Below are 22,041 nucleotides of genomic sequence, written 5' to 3' on the forward strand. Positions count from 1 at the left end.
GAATCGTCCGGCGCTGGCAGGAAGCATAGAGATGACCCAGATGGTCACCAGTCATCTCTATGACCGTCGGAGGACCCGGGCGCAATGTGATGACGTCACTCCCGTGTCCCCGTAAGTAAACAAAGCCGCAATTGCAGCTGCTAAGCAACAGCAAGCATGAGATCGGTGAATTTTTTTTCACCGATTTCATGGTTTCCAGCCTGGAGGAGAGATGTGCGGTCTTATTGACCCTGCATCTCTCCATAAAGAGGACCTGTCACACACGTTCCTATTACAAAGGGATGTTTACATTCCTTGTAATAGGAATAAAAGTGAAAAAAAAAAAAAAAAAAGTGTAAAAAAAGAAATACAAAATATTTAACGCCCCTGTTCCCGGTAGCTCGCGCGCAGAAGCACACGCAAGTCCCGCCGACATAGGTTAACGCCGTTTAAACCACATATGTGAGGTATCGCCGCGTGCGTTAGAGTGCCAGCAACAATTCTAGCACTAGATCTCCTCTGTAAATCTAAACTGGTAACCTGTAAACAATTTCAAAGCGTTGCCTATGGAGATTTTTAAGTACCGAAGTTTGGCGCCATTCCATGAGTGTGCGCAATTTTAAAACGTGACATGTTAGGTATCTATTTACTCAGTGTAACATCATCTTTCATATTTTACAAAAAAATTGGGCTAACTTTACTGTTTTGTTATTTTTTTAATTCATGAAACAATTTTTTTCCAAAAAACAGGCGTTTGAAATATGATTGTGCAAATAGCGTGCAAGATAAAACGTTTCAATGACCGTCGTTTTATTCCCTAGGGTGTCTGCTAAAAAAAAACATATAGAATGTTTGGGGGTTCTGCGTAATTTTCTAGCAAAAAAATTATGATTTGTACATGTAGGAGAGAAGTGCCAGAATAGGCCTGGTATGGATGTGTGTATAACAGCCCTGTATGGAAGTGGTTAAAGCTGCTGCTGTTCCCTTTTCTCTCCCCTTATACCCATTATTTGGCCCTACAATTCATGCCAGGGGCATAGATAAGGGGCCCAACCCCCCCCCGGGGTGTCAGTCAATGTTACAGCACCACCTTTCTCCTCCACATTGCTGATAGACAGGGCCTGGCCGGGACTCTGGATACCGGATCAAAATATATTTGTCCCTGGCATAAAACAATTCGGAGGGAGGGAGGCACTTATGAGTTTCAGCTACCTATTGGCTGAGAAGGCAGTGCTGCTGCTTCCTCAGCCAATGGATACACAAAGTACATTTCCTTCCCTTCAATTTCATCCAGTGGGCTTCCTGTTTTAGTGTGCGCGGGATTAAGTGGCTCCGATGCAGGGAGAAGCCTGAACAGATGCTATAGAGCTGCATTCACTGGGTGAAGGTCCTACAGTGATCGGAGGTAAGAGATTTGCTACTGGCTGCAATGTATGAAATAATCGCTCTCCTCCTTCACTGAATTCTCTTCACTCTCATCATCATCTCCTCCTTTCTACTCACTCTGCCTTTGCTCCTGATAAGATACTTTTCGTTTTCTCCCGATTCATGGGCCGCTTCACTTCCCATCCCTTCATGAAGTAAATCACTCTCACACCGATTCTCATCCCCCTCCCTTTCCAGTTCACCATCTCCAGTTTCTTTCTGCTCTGCACCTCACTTAAATCTGCACTGAACACATACTGCAGCCTCCGGTGTCAAATCTGGGCAATCTTCCACACTAGGAGTCCACATGCTGACGCTTGACACGCTTTCCATCCAGGCTTACTTTTTAGGACTTCCAGTTCCAACCTGGTACGATCTTTGCAGTTCTTTTGAGATTACTTTTTTTTAGTCAGTGTAGCTAGTAGAGTACTAAAGTGAGACACAGGCTGCAGTGTTTGCTATACTGTTACTACTTTTGACAGAGTTGTACAAGAATGCAATGCAATACTGTCTGCAGCCATGAATGATACAGCCACAGCACCTGTGACCATCTTATCAAGCTGATGATCACACTGTACAGCCTATTTCTTACTGTAGTGTATACAGGCTGTACAGTGTGATCAGCAGCTTGATAATGATGGTCACAGGTGCTGAGGCTGTATCATTTGTGGCACATCCTTCATCCCTGCACTCAGTACATAGCACACCCCTCAACTCTGCACTCCGTACACAACGCATCCCTCAGCCCTGCATTCAGTACGTAGTGCACCCCTCAACCCTGCACTCTGTACACAGCACATCTCAGTCCTATATTCAGTACTCAGCGGACCCCTCAACCTTGCACTCTGTACATAGCTTACCCCTCATCCCTGCAATCTGTACATAGCGCACTCTTCAACCCTGCAATCAGTACATAGCATACCCCTCAACTCTTCACAATTCAATTCTTTAGTTTGTGCACAGCGCACCCCTCACCCTTATATGCCTCCCACTGCTACAACTTACTCCCTCCTTCTAGTGTCCCTCAGTCTGAAGTTCAAAAGTTGTTAGGTGTGCCAATATGCTATAGGGACAGTGGGGCCTGCTCATCCATCTCCACCTAGCTTACAGAATTGGCCATTAGAGGATGGACTGCTAAGCCAAAGGACCATGTGGATGCCAGGTTTGAGAGGGAGGCCAGAGCATTGCTGGCTACCTCCCACTTGGTTAGGACAGAGTAGGAAAAATTGATCACCATGGGGAGAACATTTGCAGTATTCATGTTCCGAGGTTGGCACATGTCTGCTAGTCTCTCGCAGCACAGATAAATAAAGCATACATTTTGGGTACAAAGGCTGTCACATAGGTTACTATGTACACAGTAAGTGGATTCAAGTTTTAAGCGTCTCCCACTGTTAGCGCAATTTACAACACCCACAATTTGTCACAGCATGGCAGGTTCGCATATTTTTGTCTTCTGGGTACCCAAGTCTGAACCCCCCCCCCCCCATGACAAAATTAATGCAATAAGCAGAATGTGGATTCACACCTGATGCTCCAGCTGCTTCTGCCTCTTCCGGTCTCTTTCTTCAATCTGTGCAGGATCTAACAGGGCTGTCATGGTACGTAAAAACCTAAAAAATTAAATAAAAGTTACCCGTATACACAAAAATCCCTTTCTTAGAGTACATCATAGGACACAAAGCACTTAATATTCAAGACTATTTGGATTATGCCGCAACCTTCAGGTGAACTGTCTTTGAATTCCCCTCAATTCAGCCAAACCTAATTTTTGTAGCAAGCAATGAGGCACATAAAGAGAGGAGAGATCCCTATAGCTTGTGATGTACTACAGGTAAACCAAAAATCCTAACATTTCTTATGCTTACATCCCAGGAGGAAGAGCACTCCATATTCATGACTGCTTGGGGTGTCCCAAAAAACACTGAACATAAGGGTGGAGTAATACAGAAACAAGGTCAACAGACCAAAGATCAAAAACAGAATAGTGGAGAACCCTACTACAAAAGCTGTCTGCAAGACCTTTTGCACAAAACTGACAACCACAGAGGCCTAAAGATCTACCTAGAAGACGAGAAAAAAAAAAAAAAACACCTTACAAGCCTAAAGCCTTGTAAACACGACCAGTTTTCTCAGCAAGAAAGCTGCTGGGAGAGCTTTTTGCTGTGGAAACCGTGCGTGTGTATGCTTTCTCATCGAGAAAACTGCCGGGAATCCCGACGAGAAAAATAGAGAACCTGCTCTCTATTTTCTCGTCGGGATTCTGGGCAGAGTGTTTCCTGCCGAGAAAACCGTTCGTCGGTATGCTTAACAGTCCCCGGGTAAACCCGTGCATGCTCAATGAGACTTTGACGCATGCACGGTAGCATACAAGGGTAGTGTAGGGTGTAGCAAGGTGGCGGCGACAGCATCAAATGTGACGAGCGCCGGCTTGTCGTAGTCCATGACGTCACTGCGTCTTGCCATTCTAAAGAACAACAGTTAGCGAAATACCAAATTTAACACACCTGCTTCCCAGTCACACCTGAGACCTTGTGACACTAACGAGTCACATGACACAGGAAAGGGAAAATGGCTAATTGGACATTTTTACTTAGGGGTGTACTCACTTTTGTTGCCAGCGGTTTAGACATTAGATGGCTGTGTTTTGAGGGGACAATAAATTTACACTGTTATACAAACTGTACCCTCGCTACTTTACATTTTAGAAAAGTGTAATATCTTCAGTGTTGTCACATGAAAAATACAATACTTACAAAAATGTGAGGGGTGTACTCGCTTTTGTGAGATACTGTATATATGTGCTTTGCTTAGATTTCATGACAGAGGTTTATGACAGAGGTTTATGACAGAGGTTTACAACCACTTTAATGCACATCTGATATATACTATGGTGCATTAAAATACTGTATCATCTTTTAGAGCAAAGTGTATGTTGGACTACTCTAAGTGGCAGCTGAAAAATCCCTATTGATTCTATATTTATTTTGGTTGTTCACCAATTATTAGGGATGTGGTGCACAAAGATTTTCTTTTTAGCTTTTCCTACACAATCTCTGCAGTGAGATCACAGAGAAGGACACAAGGTTCTTCTCTGCAACAACCTGGCAGTGGACAGGCTTTTTACACAGGCTGCTGCTTTCTAGAGTAAACCAACTTTACACTCCTTTTGTTTTGATGCACCTAGATTATAATTTAATGGATGTAAATTAAAAGTTTGATTGGCAATATACAGTAGTTATATAGGCTTACTCATGATAGAATAATATTCCCCCAATATTCAGCCCTGCTTTATAGTTCAGCTATAAAGTCCAAGGTCAACACACATGTGAATATTATTATTTGTCAATTGCCTGGGTTCATACACTGCAAGTGTACCCGAGGTAAATGTGTGGGGGTTTGGTCAGGGAAAAAAAAAAAAAAAAAAAAATTCCTAAAAATAACTTTCCTATTGGGAACACTTCATTTTATAGTTGTTTTAGTTGAAAACTGTTCTCATTGATGGTAATGGGTTTCCTGGACATCAAAATGCCCTATTCAGGATTACTATGAATTTTGCGTAACAGTATAGGCCTAAGAACTAGTTAATTCCTTTCAGTCACTCGATTTAAGCCTGCCCTGAGGGTCTGCATATGATTGGTTGATATGAAGAAGTTCAGAAGATTAATGTCAGACTTTAACCCGTTTTCAACCATACAACCCATATAGATGACAGAAAAGGGTGGGGTTTAACACACACAGCTGGGCAGCCAATGTTTTCTTGTTGGGAGCACACTCGCTGTGCTCTTCCAGCACAAAGACCAAGCTGTGAAAGATGGCTAAAGATCAGTAGCTTGTGGGACCAGCTCTTGATTATGTGACCACTTTGACAGTTGTCACCTCACATGATCACTGATCCTTCCTGCTCCCTGGGCATTTCACACAGGTTAAAAGGGGATGCCTGAGCAGATGGGAAGGGGTTAAAAAAATTAAGTGACTCAATGCCCCAACAACAAATCAAACTGTCCTTCAGCAAAAATTGGATAGCAATAGTTGTCAGATAACCTTGCTACAGGCTAGATAGGAAGATGGCCCACAGTGACCTACCCAGTTTTCTGACTGTGAACATTTTCTTCCTCAGTGGACCTTCTTGTTTCTGGCTGTTCTTGTTGGAGATCAATTATGGCAGGAGCCAGCTGATGATCTGCTGGTCTGGGTTCCGATGAGGAAGGAGGAATTTCAGGCAGCTGGAAATTAGCACTGTGCTCATACACAGGAGTTTGATTATTGGCCACCTTCTTAAATGAATCAAAATGCATTGCCCAAAGATCTTGTTGCTCAACCTGAAAAAAATTACAGAAGGCACAGACATGAGTAATCAAAATAGGTGTAATATACTATAACAGGCCATCCATGCACACAGAAAGATGGGTCTTCATTTTGTTCTGCAAGCCTTAAAGTGGTTGCAAAACTCAGGACATGAAAAATGAACAAAACACATTGTATAGTGTGCATTTACCTCAGTCCAAAGCACATTGTGTCACTGTGCTGCTGTGTAATGTAGCAGATGGTCAGTACTTGTTTGACTTTAAATGTGATGGATAGTTTAGTTAATTAGAAGCTCTACTCTTTGCAGTGCCCACAGATCCCTGCCTGCACTCACGGCAGGGACAAGGTAGATGCAGGAGCAGTGTGGGATGGGGCATCACACAGTATGCTCCACTGTAATATGAGAGAGAGAAAAAAAGAGAAAGAGAAAGGAAGGTCAGAAGGAGAGGAAGCCCTTTGGGAGGGGGTTGAGATGAAGCCTGTTGAAGGAGATATATGCAGAGGTGGGGAATGGGGAAGAGTGGTGCAAAGGATAGACTTAAGTTAAGGAGGGGTGGAAGTGAGATGTGGACAGCCTGTGAAAGAGCTCATCCCTAAACCCTGCACTCTGTATGTAGCACACTCCTTACCCTGCACTCTGTACACAAAGCACCCCTGCACATAATGCACCCCTGATCTCGGCACTCTGTGCTCAGGGAACCCCTGAAACTGCACGTTATACATAGCATGTCCCTAAACTCAACAGAATGTGCACTCCTGTTTTTTATTTTCCCTTTTAGATCCTCCCCGTTAATGCAATTTTTTTAGGGGGGGGGGGGGGGGGGGTTCGAATTGCTGCACCTTTTCTTTGAGGAAAATGAGCCCTGGATACATTTATATAGTCTTACAGATACAATCATCCCTCTGTGGACATCCATAACACTGATGTGGCCTGCAATGAAAGAGTTCACGCCTGCCCTACAGAAGATGGTCCGGTTATTCATTAATACAGAATGGGGCAGCCAGCATTATATGTCTTAATAATCCATCTTCATATGTACCTCTTGAATCTTTTTCTTCTCTTGCATTTTGCGTAGAGCATCTTCCTCCCTTTGCTTGTTCAGATCTTCCAGCCACTTCTTTTGCTGCTGCCGTTTAACAGCACTAAACGGATGATCTAGTGGTGCTGCTTCCTGAAATATAGAAACAATAAACAGCTTAGTAATGCAGGGTGTCGAACAGGGCAATTTGCAATCATTTTAAACTAGTTGACGACCGCCCGCCGCAGATTTACTGCAGCAAGGTGGCACGGCTGCGCAAATCGACGTACCTGTATGTCAGGCCAATGATTTATGGCCTGGACCTGCTGATCAGTTTTGACGAATCCCAGAACATTCTGTGCTTGTGTAATGTACACAGGCACAAGAAATGACGTGATCGCCTCTCCTGGAGCCCTTTTTGGTTCCAGCGTGGGAGGAGATGACATCAGACAATGAGTACACGCATCTACACTGACAAGACACAGATAGGCACATTTAACCCCTTAATTACCCACAGTTAACCCTTTCACTCCCTGTCCGTGTCACCGAGTACAGTGTACAGATGTTTACTGATCACTGTATTCGTGTCACTGGTGACGCCAGTTAATGTCAGCGTAAGTTCCAGAGGGAATATATGGCGGGTTCCCTTAAACCCAACTAGCGTCACCAGTGACACCAATACAGTGATCAAAAAAAAAAAAAAAAAAAAAGATGGATCTGTACACTGTACCAATGACACTGACAGGGCAATGAAGGTATTAGAGAACGAATGGCAGGTACCCATAACCTAAAAGTTTTAACCCCTTCATTGCACTGTCACAGTGTCATTAGTATAGAGCAAGGATCTTTTTTCTGCTCACTGTATTAGTGCCACAGGTGACGTCAGTTAGGATAGAGTCAATCCAGGATAGCGTCAGATAGTCCGCCACATTCCATAATACATTTTAACCCTTTGATTGTCAATAACACACACAAAACATCTCCACTACTAGTATGGTGTCTGAACGGATCAGAACTATACTAGCGTCTAATAGTATAGTACAGTTTTCCCAAAACGCAGTGTTAGCAGGATTAGCCCCAACACACCTGCTAGCACCAAGGCCCCACCCCAAGTACAGCATCAGTAGATCACTTTCACTTCGATACACAGCACACAATACCACTGCGTTAGAGTGAGGCCTGGTCTCTGCTAACGGTTTAAAAAAAAAAAATTGTAGCGGTTCAAACAGTCCCTGACAACCAGGTGCTTTTTTTACCTGCGAGTCTCACTAGCTCCCTATAAATTTTTTGGCTAAAATGTCCAAACAGAGGTACACTAGTGAAAAGGCCTACACAATGCGGAGCATGACAGGCAACCGATGGGGAAGCCTCACTGTCAGAATCAAGCTCAGTATTTGAACCTGTAGAGAGCAGCTGCACACTGACAGATAGCTCTGATGACGGATTAGTGGTCCCTGCTAAGGTCAGGTGTACCCGACCACATTCTCGTATGCAGCAATGTCAGTACTAGTGCCCCTCAACCTTTCGGTGAACTGGCGAGCACCAGCAGCCTAGTACGTCCTGGTTGTAGACAAACCAGCACTGCAGTAACACTTCGCAAGTCCCATAAGTGCAGTTCAAACTGGTGCGATGGCTAGCACAAGTCGTGTCCCGCAGCCACCAAAAATTCAAAGACAGGCCCATAGTGTCCTTCCTGGTGCGCTTGCAAAACCTGATTGGAAGCCCACCACTTCTGCAGCGCCTTTACTTCCCCCATTGACTGGCAAACCTGGAATCCAGGTGGAAAAAGCAGATTTTACTCCCCTTGGTTTTTATGAGCTGTTTTTCCACAGAAGATCTGTACAGATCAATTGTGGACCAAAGCAATTTATAGCCGCAAGCCCAAATTTAACCCCTGCCAGAGAATTTGCATGTGTATCACGCTTTCTGAATTTAGAACCTTTCTGGGCCCATCCCTCAATATGGGCGTTACTAAAGAGTGAGCTGCGGTCATATTGTTCTACTAACCCAATTCATCATATGCCCGTGTTCTGTTGCCATGGCCAGCACTAGGTTACGAGAAAATCTTGCGGTTCATTCATTTCAAATGACAATGAACTCTGTCTTCCCCAGGATGACCCTGGATAGGATCAAGCCTTCATAAATCACTTCAACCACAAATTTGCAGCCTTGTATATGCCTCAATAAGCTGTCTGTGTTGAGGAGTCCCTGATTAAGTTTTCTGCCCACCTTGTTTTCAAACAGTATCTCCCCAGCAAGCGTGTCAGATATGGGGTCAAAATTTATAAGTTCTGCAACAGGCTCTACATGTAGTTTCCAGATTTACAAGGAAAAACATAGCAGCATGGAGCATTGTGACTGCCCAGACTACATAGGAAGCAACGGCAAGATTGTTTGCAACTTGGTGTAACCCTTATTCGTAAAAGGGGTACCATTTATACGTGGACAATTATTACACAAGCGTGCCACTTTAGTCACCTTTTTGATTCTGGAATTGGAGCATGTGGCACAGTGCGATCTAATCACTGGGGCTTCACCCAAAGGCTTGTAGATGCCCGACTTACACGGGGACAGAGCCTGCTTGAAGTGTAATCAATTTCTTGCAGTGAAGTAGGACGACACATGGAATGTTTTCATTCTGTCTTCCATTCACACAGACACGACAGTCCAAATTACAACGGCCCTAGACGATGCACTATTTGATGCAAAGCGCGTCGGAAGACTCCACTGCTGCCATTTTGTATATTTGAAAAGCGCTGTTCATCTTTTTAGAATGTAAGTGTCCCTACCTACATTAAACATTGTTACCGATTCAGTATTACGCTATGTGCGCTTCTTTTCCCCCCCCCCCCCCAATATCTCTATCGGTCTAAATTTCTGGCCTTAACTGGACACCCCCTGGAAGCACCCATTTTTCTGAATTGCCCTCCTGGTTTCCCTTTGGATCGACATACGAGTCATCTCAGTGGAGATTGGAGCCGACGATCCAGGCCCACTTTTCTGCCCTACTGACCCTCTGGGCGTATGTCCATTAGGGTACAGCAATTCTGGTAAGCTTCCCCTTCAATGATTGGTGGTGTATTTCTTTATTGCACCTTAATTTAGAGCACTGGGATTATCATCATTTATATAAAAAAAAAAAAAATCACATTGGATTTTTTGGAATATTATTTTCACTGAGGATTTTATATACACTATACAGTATTTTTATTTTTCGTGATTGAACTCTATTGTCACTTATTTGGATTATTTTCATTTATGTATTTTGTATTCATTCATTTAACTGGGTGATTCTCACTTATACATGCGCTACACTTTTTATGTTTGTTCTGTTTTCCACCATTGTCTATTGGTAGCATGAGCTGCTCACCATTGATAGCACGGAATAATTTGTTCCTCGTTTCCAAATTACAACGGCGAATGGTGTTGAGAAGCCTCTGTATCCACAACTACAATCTTAACATGTGAGGGATGGACTTTGGAAGATCGTCAGCACACATGCCAGCCAGTTGGGCTTAGGAGTCCTGACTACCCTGTTTGTAAAGGGAAACTTGATCAAAGGAATCTTGTCTCCCAAAACTCCTGGAGCTTTTAGGCGATTTAGCTTTCTCTACAGCATTGGACCATCTTGATGGAGGGTCATCCTATTCAGATTCAGTCAGACAAGGCAAAGGCAGTAGCATTCATCAGCCGCCAAAGTGTAACCTTTAGGTAGAATGAATCCTGAGCAGAACTTCACGTTTCAGCCTTGTCTGACGTTTACGTCCCCGGCATGGATAACTGGTAGGCATTCTTTTTTTGGCAGTGTCTTGACCTGGGGAGTGGTCTCTACACCTACAGCTGTTCCAGGACTGGTGTGACTCTGGGAGGTGGAGCTCCTGGACTCCAGGTTCAACAAACCAGACAGGTTTGTCTCAAGGTACAGGGGGTAGTCATAAATATGAATTACTCTATGGTTTTGTGATGGGCAATTAGGAAAGATGTCCAATGGTCCTAGGACACTAGTAAAATACTGAGGCATGTTGGTTGTAGGAGGAGTTCTCCTGGGCTGGCCCACAAATTTGTTTGCCAGTGTCCAATTATCCTTTACCTTTAGGTAACAGTATAACTAGACAATAAAGACTTCCTGTGTGCTTCAATGGATGAAAAATAAGATACAATTTGAGCTTGAATTCTTGTGACCCAACTCCCTAAGCTCTTGGTTTTGTGTTACTCAGTCATCAGCATTGTTCCTAGCTGTGGACTACAACACTTCACCCCTATGGATATGGTTATCACCCTTCTTTGCTTTTTGCAAACTCTGTAGTCGACCAGCTGGCTACTGTACTGTCATGTAATTTGTTTTCAACAAAATCCCAAGAACCTAAACACCAAACAAAACAAGCCTACAACGTATTTTATCTGGATTTATGGAATTACTATTTACGTTGGGATTAACAGTTCTATTGCAGGTTTGTTCCTGTTTTCTGAGAGAATGGTTACTGGTCTTATAGTAGGACTTTTTATTTTATTTTTTACACAACTGGCAAAAAAAAAATGTAAAACTATAATGTCTCATTAAGCACATTTGGTAGCTGAATGCAGTCAACATACCCCCATAACAAACGCACTCCGGATCGCAGCAGGGAGCTCTGGAGAGCTGAAACTTGATGCTCTATCCACAGGTGAGTAGTCAGTTGTCTCTGTGCCAGGAGATGTCTTAAACATGGAATCCGGAGTAGTGAAATCAGTCAGAGGTGTATTCTAGAAAAATAAACATTTACTTATGTATCCAAGTTAAAAAATCTCCTTAACCTCAGGCACTCCTTAAATAGAAACCTGACAAGTTAGGGGTGTTGGCCGTCTCTCGCCCAGTCTGTTTAACAGAAATTACATGAGGTGTAAATGAAGACTATGCAAGTACTTAAAACTTGCTATATAGGGAATGTTGAAATGGTGTTGCAATGAATACATAACATTTAGAGCAGCTTGAAAATGGATTTGCAATGCAACGTACAGCTATTAAAAAACAAAAAAAAAATAAACACACCACACACACACACACACACAGAATAAAGATACAGCTTACTGCCTAAACTGTCCATATACTGTGTATATGAAAGTGTCACTATGGTTTATGGCTTCCTGTATGCTGGCCGACTTCTTTACTAAATAGCAATAGCAGTACACATTGCTACACAAAAATCTCATCCATTGCAGGATGCCAAATGCACCACAATCAGCTGTATATAAAGTGAACCAGTGGCCAGGCTTTGGACAATTAAGTGCGTAAAATAACTGCAGGATTAAAAATACAACAAAAACATACATATTCACCTAGGTGGATGCAAAATTGGTCCGATGCTGCATCTGTCCCCTGCCAACTCTAAGAACAGAGTGATCGAAGACTGCTGATCACTCAGTTCTCCTCAGTCACCAGATCTCTGCTCTGCCCCTCTAGTGCTTACTGGGACACACGAGAGCAGCTGGCTCAGGCTCTAAGCAGCACACTGAGAGGCTGAGCCAGCTGCTGCTCAGGCATCTGTGTGAATCCCGACTATGTCAGGATCCCTCCAGAGTCTGGACTGGCTGATTGACATCAGCCAATAGCAGACTTTAGCCTGCTGTCGGTCGAATATGGGTCACAGGAGTGCAGAACCAAGTGTACTCCTGTGACTCACAGGAGTAGATCAAAAAGAGATTTGGCCCTACTTCTTTAAATATTCTTAACAAGCAGTAAAATTATCATTATAAATTTACACTTAAATTTCACTGACAGGCAAATAACATTACTCTTCCTTACTTTTGGAAGATCAGAAAAAGGCGTCCTTTCTGGGACAGAAGACTCTATCCCCTCATGATGCCTAAAATTGATTCCATCTTGATCAGCTTCCTTCAGTTTCTTCTTTAAAGCCACCTGTTCATCTACAGGAAAGCAAACAATAAATACAAAAATAAGCTAGTGCAAGGAGACAGAGCAAAAGAATGTACTTTGCACTTTTTTTTTGAGTTAAGAATATCTATCTCAGGGATGGCGAACTTATGGCACGCATAGCCCTCTCTGTGGGCACCGAGCTAAGTCGCCAGAGCCAGGGCCGGCACTTCCATAAGGCTGCTTAAGTAACCGTCTTACAGCGCCACCAGGATAGAAGGAGTGGAAATCCCCCAGCTAGGCAGTCACTTGCACTGGTGGTGCCAGCACGGAGGAGCAGGCTTGCTTGCTTGCTCGCATCAGTGCAAATAAGCGGCAGACGGGCGATTTGCTTAAATCCTCCCCTGCATGCACTGAGGCCAGCCCAGTGGAAAGGACTTACACCGAGTGTCTACTGCTGTAAGTAGTACCACAATACCTCTGTAAACATAGATAGAGAAGAGCGACTCCTCCCTTTCTGGACTTTGAGAACCAATAGGAGCGTGGCTGCCTGTGTAGGGGCTCGGGTGCTGAAGCATGACCAGGTGGACAGGTAGAAAACTGCTATGGGAGTGAAGCCAGAGGTCACTGCTATAGGGGAAAGGGAGGGGGGTGGGCAGAGGACGTACGTACATGCATATCTCTCAATGTGAAAGGGGCAGAGGATACTGCTATGGGCAGGGCCACCCCCCCCCCATAGCAGTGTCCTCTACCACCCTTCACATCTCTCCCCCAGAACCCTGCATTCTGAGCGCAACGCACTCCTGATCCCTGCATTCTGAGCGCAACAAAAAAACGGTTTTGGGCAGAATCATAGGTTGTTGGTCCCTTAGGGCTCATTTAGAGGGGTGATTAGTCCCATCCTCTGTGCAGAGCTGCCGGTAGGTTTAATTCTGTGTTGGCACTTTTAAATAAGTTGGCTTTGTGTTGTAGTTTGGGCAATCGGGCTCAAAAAAGTTCCCCATTACCGATCTATATACACAAACACTATATATTTATTTTCTTTTTTTAGTAACCCCTTTCAAAAGAAAACGAATTTTGGGGACAATTGTTAGAGAGAGTACATGGAAAATAACTAAAAAAATACAATAAAAAAAAAACTCTTTACATTTTAATCTGCGGTTGCTGTAATTTTCTAAAAATATGGTAGCCTGGAGTACAGAATGCCCCCAGAAATATTTTGTGCTTTGGCGATTGGCTCACTGATTTTAAAGACTGCAGTAAAATACAAATACAATTTTAGTCATACCCTGCTGCAACAGGAATTTCATTTTCAGTGGGATACTCTCCAAGGGTACATTCATAAGCATTTAGCACACAGTGAATTCTATCAGCAAAAATCTAGATTCCTGAGGCTGGAATTGCAGGTGTGTGCAAGGTGCAGCAGGCGCTCAACTCATACTAAACAATGAACAATGAAGCCATCAGTGACTGTTCACAGTTCATACAGGCAGCCAGTGATCACCTGCAGTTACGGACAGATGATCATAGCTGGACGCAGAAAGATGGCATCCAGCCAGGATCTGTCTCTAACCGAAGGTAATCACTGGCTGTGCAAACAGTCACAAAGACATCTGCCCGTCATTGTTTAGCACAGGCTAAGCGGCCGCAGCTCCTTGCAAAAAAACTGTCATTCCAGTTAAAAGAATTTGCGTGTGTGCTAAACACCCAGGTAAATGCACACCAAGACTTGTCTACTAAAGGGATGCAGACCCTGCAAAAAACATCTACACAAGTAGTATATACACCCTTTAAGCCTTTCGCCAACATCAACGTATGTCAGCAGCGAAGGAGGGGTTTACATACACACGTAAACATAAGCCGACTGTTTACTTTCAGAGGGAAGAAATCCAATTGCTGTCTTCCTCCGCTGTCCCATCTGTGTTTCCAGGACCAACATGGCTGAAGGAAAGCAGATCAGTTAACATCTGTTTGGTTTGCTGATCTCTTCTAGCTAGTAGAACCTGGAAGCAGCATCACTTCAGGTTTTGGCTGTTATGCTCTGTGCTCCATTATGCCGCGTACACACGACCGTTTTTCGGGTTGTAAAAAAATACGTTTCTAATGGTCTAGAAAAACAAAGTTTTTTTCAACCCGATCGTTAAAACGGCCTTGCCTACACACGATCATGAAAAAAAAATGCTCTAGCAAAGCGCGGTGACGTACAACACGTACGGTGGCACTATAAAGGGGAAGTTTCATTTGGATGGCGTCACCCTTTGGGCTGCTTTTGCCGATTTCGTGTTAGTAAAAGACGATTCGCGCTTTTCAGTCTGTTACAGTGTGATAAATGTGCCAACTCCATTACAATCGCTAGTTTTACCAGAACGAGCGCTCCCATCTCTCATAACTTGCTTCTGAGCATGAGTGTTTTTTTCACGTGGTTAAAGCCCACACACGACCAATTTTTTACAATGTTAAAAACGACAAGGTTAAAAAAATTTTGGTTACATTTTTAATGCCCATTTTTTACATTGTTAAAAAATGCTCTGGAGCCCACACACGATCGTTTTTAATGACAAAAAAAAAAAAAAAAAAACACTTCATTTTTTACAACCCGAAAAACGGTCGTGTGTACGCGGCATCAGCTTCAGTAGATTGCAGTGGGGACAGCAGGGGTGCAATAGAACGCCGATAATAAATCAGGAGGTTTAATAAGGCCACTTTCACACTGAAGCGGTGGGTCCATTAGCAGTAAAGCGCAGCTAGTTTTAGCGCCGATTTTGCACCGCTAGCAGGTGAACGTTTTTAACCCCCCCGCCCGCTTAGCATTGCTTTTAAAGGCTCTTTGAAAGTGGCACCCATTCATTTCAATTGGCAGGGGCGGTGGAGGAGCAGTGTACACATTTTATACTTTTAAAATGGATTTTGCAGTGGCACATGTTTTTTTTAGGTGGGCTGCCTGCAGGGAGCAGAAATGTGGAACAGAGGATTTGCAAAGGGACTTTAGTGGCAGCAATCCTCCAGCAGTTTTATGTAATGTGTTTGTAGCCTCAGATCATCTGCTGAATCAGGTCTTTAGTCTCCAACACCTCCTGGCTGCAATCTGCCATCTGTAGTAATACATTCAATAAATAATATGTTTGAACACATATCAAGGGTCCCCATATCAAGAAAGCCAACCACCATTGACCAGGCTGAAACAGAGCCATAGTGGGAAAGGCATGACCACGGTCTATAAGCAGGAACAGGGTTTTTAAGGCTTAGCCAGCAAATGGCTAGTTAGTGGAACGTCATCCTATTTTCCTTCTTTTTTTTTTAAACACAGAATCAAACTGCCATTAAAGCTAGAAGTTTCTTCCTATGTACACAGCTCAACAGAGAAACAGATATGGCAACAAGGAGGGTAAGGCAAGGTCACGCACCTAACTCACGCTTCCATTGAGCTTTCTTTGCTTCCTGCAAACCTTTGTCTTTCTCACGTTCTCCAAGGTTACTGAACAGGCTTCCCGCTTGCCTAAAAATAAAAGAAAATGTATTTCTCATACAAAAAAAAACAAAACAAGTGAAAACAATTACACAATCAGGTAAAAGAGCTTTGCAACAGTTTCAAATAGTATACCTTACTTTTATACAGTTGCTAGCACAACTTCACTGCATCAAAAGGACGATGGATGGGCCCATGTACGGTCAAATCTTGGGCGAGAACCTCCTTCCCTCAGCCAGGGCATTGAAAAAGGTTTGTGGATGGGTATTCCAGCATGATAATGACCCAAAACACATGGCCATCTCAAAGGAGTGGCTCAAGAAAAGAAGCACATTAAGGTCCTGGACTGGCCTAGGCAGTCTCCAGACCTTAATCCCATAAAAGATATGTGGAGGGAGCTGAAGGTTTGAGTTACTAAACGTCAGCTTTGAAGGACTTAGAGAAGCTCTATAAAGAGGAGTGGGACAAAATCCCTCCTGAGATGTGTGCAAACCTGGTGGCCAACTACAAGAAACATCTGACCTTTGTGATTGCCAACAGGGTTTCTCCACCAACAACAAGTCATGTTTTGCAAAAGGGGTCAAATACTTATTTTACTCTATAAAATGCAAATCAATTTAGAACTTTTTTTAAATGTATTTTTCTGGATATTTTTGTTATTCTGTCTCTCTAGTTCAATAAAACGACCATTAAAATTATAGACTGATCATTTTTGTCAGTGGGCAAATGTACAAATTCAGCAGGGGAATCAAATACTCCCTCCCCCTCACTGTAGGAGGCTAATCCTCTGTATTGTGTAGAAAGGCTTTTTGATCCCGTTTTCCATGATTCTCCCCTTCGTCCACAGTCCCCAAGCCACCTGTTGATAGGGCGCTGGCTCTGTACTAGGAGGCACATGCGATTGGCACAAGGCCAATCAGCACTGTCCAGACAGAGGGTCAGAGTTATGCAGCCTCATAGGACAGAGGAGAATGAAAACACCAAGATTAACCAGTGCTCAGCAGGACACGGATAGAAGTCACAAGACTGCTATATACCGCTTATTAGAAAAGGTATTTAGCAGTTTATATTTGTTAAAAAAATGGCATTTCCATATTCTGTGGATATAGTAAATGCAGGCTCCTGGGTTTAGAAACACTTTAAATGAGCTCTGAGGGTGAAAAAGGCTGTACATATAGGAATTTCTGCTGCACAATCAAGGGTAGGGAGGCAGCAATTAGAGAATTGCCCAAGGAAAGTACAAAACAAGGTGGCATAAGTGAAAGACACAAAACCCAAATGCTTGACTGTCTTTAAATAAAGCTATGCTGCTTGAATCATAAGCGATCGAGCCCAGATAAAAACAAACAGGACAACACTGCAGAGCATATGTATCGATATCGCAATTAGGATATATTTGTATACAAATGTAACATACACATCTTTTGCCTGATTGGCCCTGGGTGATTCATCCTTCTCTGCTACTTCAGGATTAGCATCCTCCACCTTCGTATGTAAAAGTGGTGTAACACTCTGTTCTTCTGCCTCCAGTGTATCTTAAAGAAAAGAAACAAAGTTAATTATGCACATACTGAGATAAAGTTTTAATAGAAAGAGAAAAAAAAAAAAAAAAAAAAAAAGTATAATTTTAATAAGCACAGTACAATTACAAAAGAAAAAAAGAAAAAACATAGTACAGTATGTACCAAGAAACCCTAAAATGCAAACAGTTAATCAATGTCACATATAACAGAGTTATGAGGTTAGTATTTTTCTGTGAATTTCGTGAAGTGCAATCCTTTTCAGTGCAGTTCTAAGTCAATAGAAAGTAAATTGGAAACATTAGATGTTCAGTCAACTGGCTGCAGGCTGAGAAAAAAAGCAGATGCCGTATCTGAAAATAAATACTGTTCAGTCTACACAGATTTTTTTTTGTTTGTTTAAATGTATGGAGAGTACTTTCTGGATCAGTAATTGAGTGGTTACCATGGAGACCCACTTATCAGGATAGATATCTGAAGAACTACAGTGTGGCTGATAAAAACTGGAGTAAAAAAAGCTTCAGCAAATGTGGGGCCAGAACCCAAAGCAATCAAGTTTCTTCTTTCAAATTATGAAAAATAATAATAATGTAAAGCGCTGTGTAAACTGTTGGCACTATATAAATCCTGAATAATAATAATAATAATAATAATAATAATAATAATAATAATAAAAAGTAAAAGCTGCTCCCCAGGCAAACAGCTAAATACACAAATAAGATATTGCTGTTTTTCTCCTAAAATATTTGTATTTCTGTCCATCAAATTCGGAGATTTACACATCCCTAGCATATAGCACAGCCAGACTACAAAGAATACAGTGTGGTCCTCTTTCCACATCCATCCTACTGACTAGACAGTGGAAAACCAGATGCAGACCCATGGCTGGAGAGATATTGTAAACACAGTATTAGTATCAAAAAGTATCAAAATGTAATGAAACACATTGAAAAAAAAAAAAAAAAGAAAACAAACAAAAAAAGAAAAATATATAAAATCATTTCCATACTGAAACTAAAAGGGCTCTTAAAGGGGTTGTAAAGGAAAAAGTTTTTTTTCATAATAAGCATCCTTTACCTGCAGACATTCCTCTTTTCACTTCCTCATTGTTCGTTTTTGCTCAGAAGTTGCTCTAGTTCTTCTCTGTTCACTTCCTGCTTGTCTGATTTTACTGACCACCGTGATGGGAGGCTTTACTGCGATGGTCAGTAACGTGCTCACCCCCTCCTGGGAACTACATCTGTGTGGCAGGACGCTCTCTACATATTAGAGACTTCAAGGAGGTGTGAATTACTGGGCGTGCCGCAATTTATACTGGGAAATGTAGTTCTTACATGAACGAGCGATGCAAATCAGGAAGTGAATGAGAGAACAGAAACTAGAACGCCGGAAATGATATAGATGGAGGAATTGAATAGGTATTTACTAGTTTTTTTAAAAGAATCAATACACTATTCTGTCTGTCTACCTTGCAGACATTAAAGGGTCACTAAAGGAATTTTTTTTTTTAGCTAAATAGCTTCCTTTACCTTACTGCAGTCCTGGTTTCATGTCCTCATTGTTCGTTTTTGCTTTCATGTTGCTGTAAATCCTCTCTGTTCTGGACACTTCCTGGTTGCCTGTTTCCTGATAACCACAGTACTGGGAGATTTCTCACTGTGGTCACTAATCAAGGAGGTGTGATTACTGTGTGTAAAACTAAACTGGATTGGTGCTGAGGAGTTTTAGACAAAGTATCACTGCTCTCTATTGGCTGACTGCCCTCTAGTGGCTCTCTGTACATCAGAGAACCAGCAAACAACAGCAAAAACGAAACTACACTGCAGGTACATTATATGATTGTTTTTTTTATCTATTTCTAATCATTTTTAAAAGGAATCAGTTAACTATTATGTCTCTATGCCCTGTAAACAGTCATTTCAGCTAAAAAAATTTTTTCCTTTAGTGACCCTTTAATTTTAGGCAAACATTTTTTTCCTTTACAACTCCTTTAAGCTTCAAAAGTTTGATAATCACTGGTTTACACGGAGAAACTTACCATGGTCAGGGGTCTGTTCCTGTACATTTAGCTTACTATTCTGGTTAATGGTCATTAAAATCTGCTGGAACTGGTCCTGGGTGAGACAAACCAGACTCTCCCTCAGAGCCTCAGTAGTGATCACCGATTTATGCTGAGGTCTTTGTTTCGGCACGTTCGAGAACTTTCTAAGCACCGGTTTGGCCTTTCCAGCTTCCGCCTTCGTCTGCTGTGCATTTTGCTGAACAAGAGGAGCTTGCTTTTTGTTTTCAAGTTCCTTGAGAACATTTGCTGGAGGTTTCCCAGAACCCACCTTCCCAGCTCTAGACTTCAGCACTGGCTGCTCGGTCTTTTCATTGTTATTCTGAACAGCATGGAGGACCTGAGGTTGGTGCTTTAATTTCAGTGCAGGCCTTTGCGTCCTACCCCTGTTCCCCACCTACAAACCAAAAATAAATAAAAAGAAGACAAAATAAAAACAAAATACTTTGGACGTGCTTCTACTCGCCATTTTCCTACATTTTTACACTATAAGGCAGCCACTCAAAATCATTATGCAGTGTTCGTTCTGATTTTAGGATGGCTCAGTCATGTGCTCTTTGCAACGCATGTTTGGTATTTAGTAACATTGCGGATGGTAAGTATTACGGCAGTAAAGCATACATTGCTGTAAAGATAACCTTAAAAAAGGAGAATTGTGGGCTATATAAAATACAAAAACATACATACTCCCCTCCATGAGGCAGCATCGATCTGATGCTGCAGCTGTCCCACGTCTGCTCTAATCCAGAGAACTGAGCAATTACATGACTGCTGATTGCTCAGCTCTGAGTGCAAAGCAGTGACTGACAATCCCCCTCCAGCACTCACTGGAGTGCAAGGCTGGGAAGGGGGCAGCACAGCTAGCTTTGAATCTTAGCCATGCACTGAGAGATAGAGTCATCTGTCAGAGCACTGGGTGATCCCAACAATATAAACCGGGACCCTTCCAGAGCCTAGAGCAGTTTTCTGTGATGTCACCTGGTATATAGCAATAGCCCGCTATCAGCTGACTCTAGGTCCAAGGAGAGCAAAAGTAAGTGCACTCCTGTGACCAAAAAAAAAAAAAAAAAAAAAAAAAAAAAAAGCTTTGCCCATACTTCCGTTTTAGCCCTCATTCACACCAATGCGATTTGACAGTTCAAACTCGCATGACAACACACACACCCCCCATTGTTGCAAAGGAACCGGTCACATAATTGCAACTCAATTCGCAGCAACTATGAAAATTGTTCCTGCACTTCTTTTCTGTGATTTTACTGCGACTTGCATTGACTTTAAAATTAAGTCACCAGCCACAATGAAAGCTGAGAGGCAAATCGCACTGATCAGTGACTTTGAATTTGCGCTGGTGTAGCGCGATTTCAAAGCTGAACTGGTCTCCTAAAGGCAGCCAGAAATGGATTTGAATTTTGGCAAGTTCAGCAGGGAACGGTTGAGATTTGATCCATCTATGGACAGGCTGGTTGTCCCAAAGCCGATCCATTGATCGAATTCAGTACAACCAGCCCGTCTGATTTTTACCATGCAAATACTATCAGCAGCTACAAGCAATATTAATCATTGTGTTCTGCAAGCCAGGAAGGCTCCCCGTGCCCCTCGCCCACTGGCAGAACACAATGGAGCTGCAGGAGGCATTCCCCCCATGGACACTGACTGTGTGTCAGATGCCATGGTCCTTAGGGCAGTTTAGCTCTTTTACAGAGCAAAGCTTCCAAAGCAGGCCCTGCACCAGATAAGTATAAACTGTCATGTGCACTTTACAATTATCTGAAGCCTGCTTTTAATCTTCATGATGGCCTATAGAAACACTGTTCAGAGCAGCCTCTGTTTTACAATTACTCAAAACCACATGAATGAAATGCCAAGCTAAACATTTCAGCATACCTGTTTACTTGTCTTCTCTTGCACATCTGAAAAATATAAATTGAAACCTACATTTAGGAAAATGATGTGTAAATACCATATTTTATCAGTTAATCTTGTACATTGTAAACTGTACCATATGGAGCCAAGATAAGTTTAGTTCTTCCATTCAAAATCTGTGTTTCAAGCTTCAATCCATCTCTGCAAGATAAAAATACAAAGGGTTACTAATTGTATCAGTAATCAGTCATGTTTCAGAAAAAAATAAAAAACACATTTAAAATTTCTCTTTGGTGCTTTTGGACACTTTGCCCCATTTCCTGTCTAGTAAAACCACCAACGGGGACACTTGGGCCTCGTTCACATGGTTGTATTTTAATGCACGCTCATGCAAGGGTTATGTTTACCCGCATAGGCAGGCAAGTTGAGAATAGGCATCTTCCACACTTTGGCAATCGTCTGTTTTGTGGCAGAGAATACTTACCTAAGTGGATGCAGCATGGGTCCGATGCTGCATCTGTTCCCCGATGTCTCTGAACTGAAAACCAAGC

General features: G+C 42.6%; 1 protein-coding gene across 1 annotated transcript in view; it reads right to left on the minus strand.

The window, feature by feature from the left end:
• CCDC66 (coiled-coil domain containing 66) overlaps positions 1–22,041 on the minus strand; it is a 51,436-nt gene that overhangs the window by 23,764 nt on the left and 5,631 nt on the right. Inside the window, exons 2-11 of the mRNA XM_040359252.1 lie at positions 21,627–21,691; positions 21,512–21,537; positions 19,607–20,024; positions 17,466–17,583; positions 15,987–16,078; positions 12,514–12,635; positions 11,325–11,474; positions 6,753–6,884; positions 5,491–5,726; positions 2,933–3,017 (exon numbers count right to left, since the gene is read on the minus strand). Coding sequence (XP_040215186.1) covers positions 2,933–3,017; positions 5,491–5,726; positions 6,753–6,884; positions 11,325–11,474; positions 12,514–12,635; positions 15,987–16,078; positions 17,466–17,583; positions 19,607–20,024; positions 21,512–21,537; positions 21,627–21,691 — 1,444 coding nt within the window. The remainder of the gene's footprint in view (positions 1–2,932; positions 3,018–5,490; positions 5,727–6,752; positions 6,885–11,324; positions 11,475–12,513; positions 12,636–15,986; positions 16,079–17,465; positions 17,584–19,606; positions 20,025–21,511; positions 21,538–21,626; positions 21,692–22,041) is intronic.

The sequence above is a fragment of the Rana temporaria genome, chromosome 7, assembly GCF_905171775.1.
Source record: "Rana temporaria chromosome 7, aRanTem1.1, whole genome shotgun sequence".
Classification (NCBI taxonomy): Eukaryota; Metazoa; Chordata; class Amphibia; order Anura; family Ranidae; genus Rana; species Rana temporaria.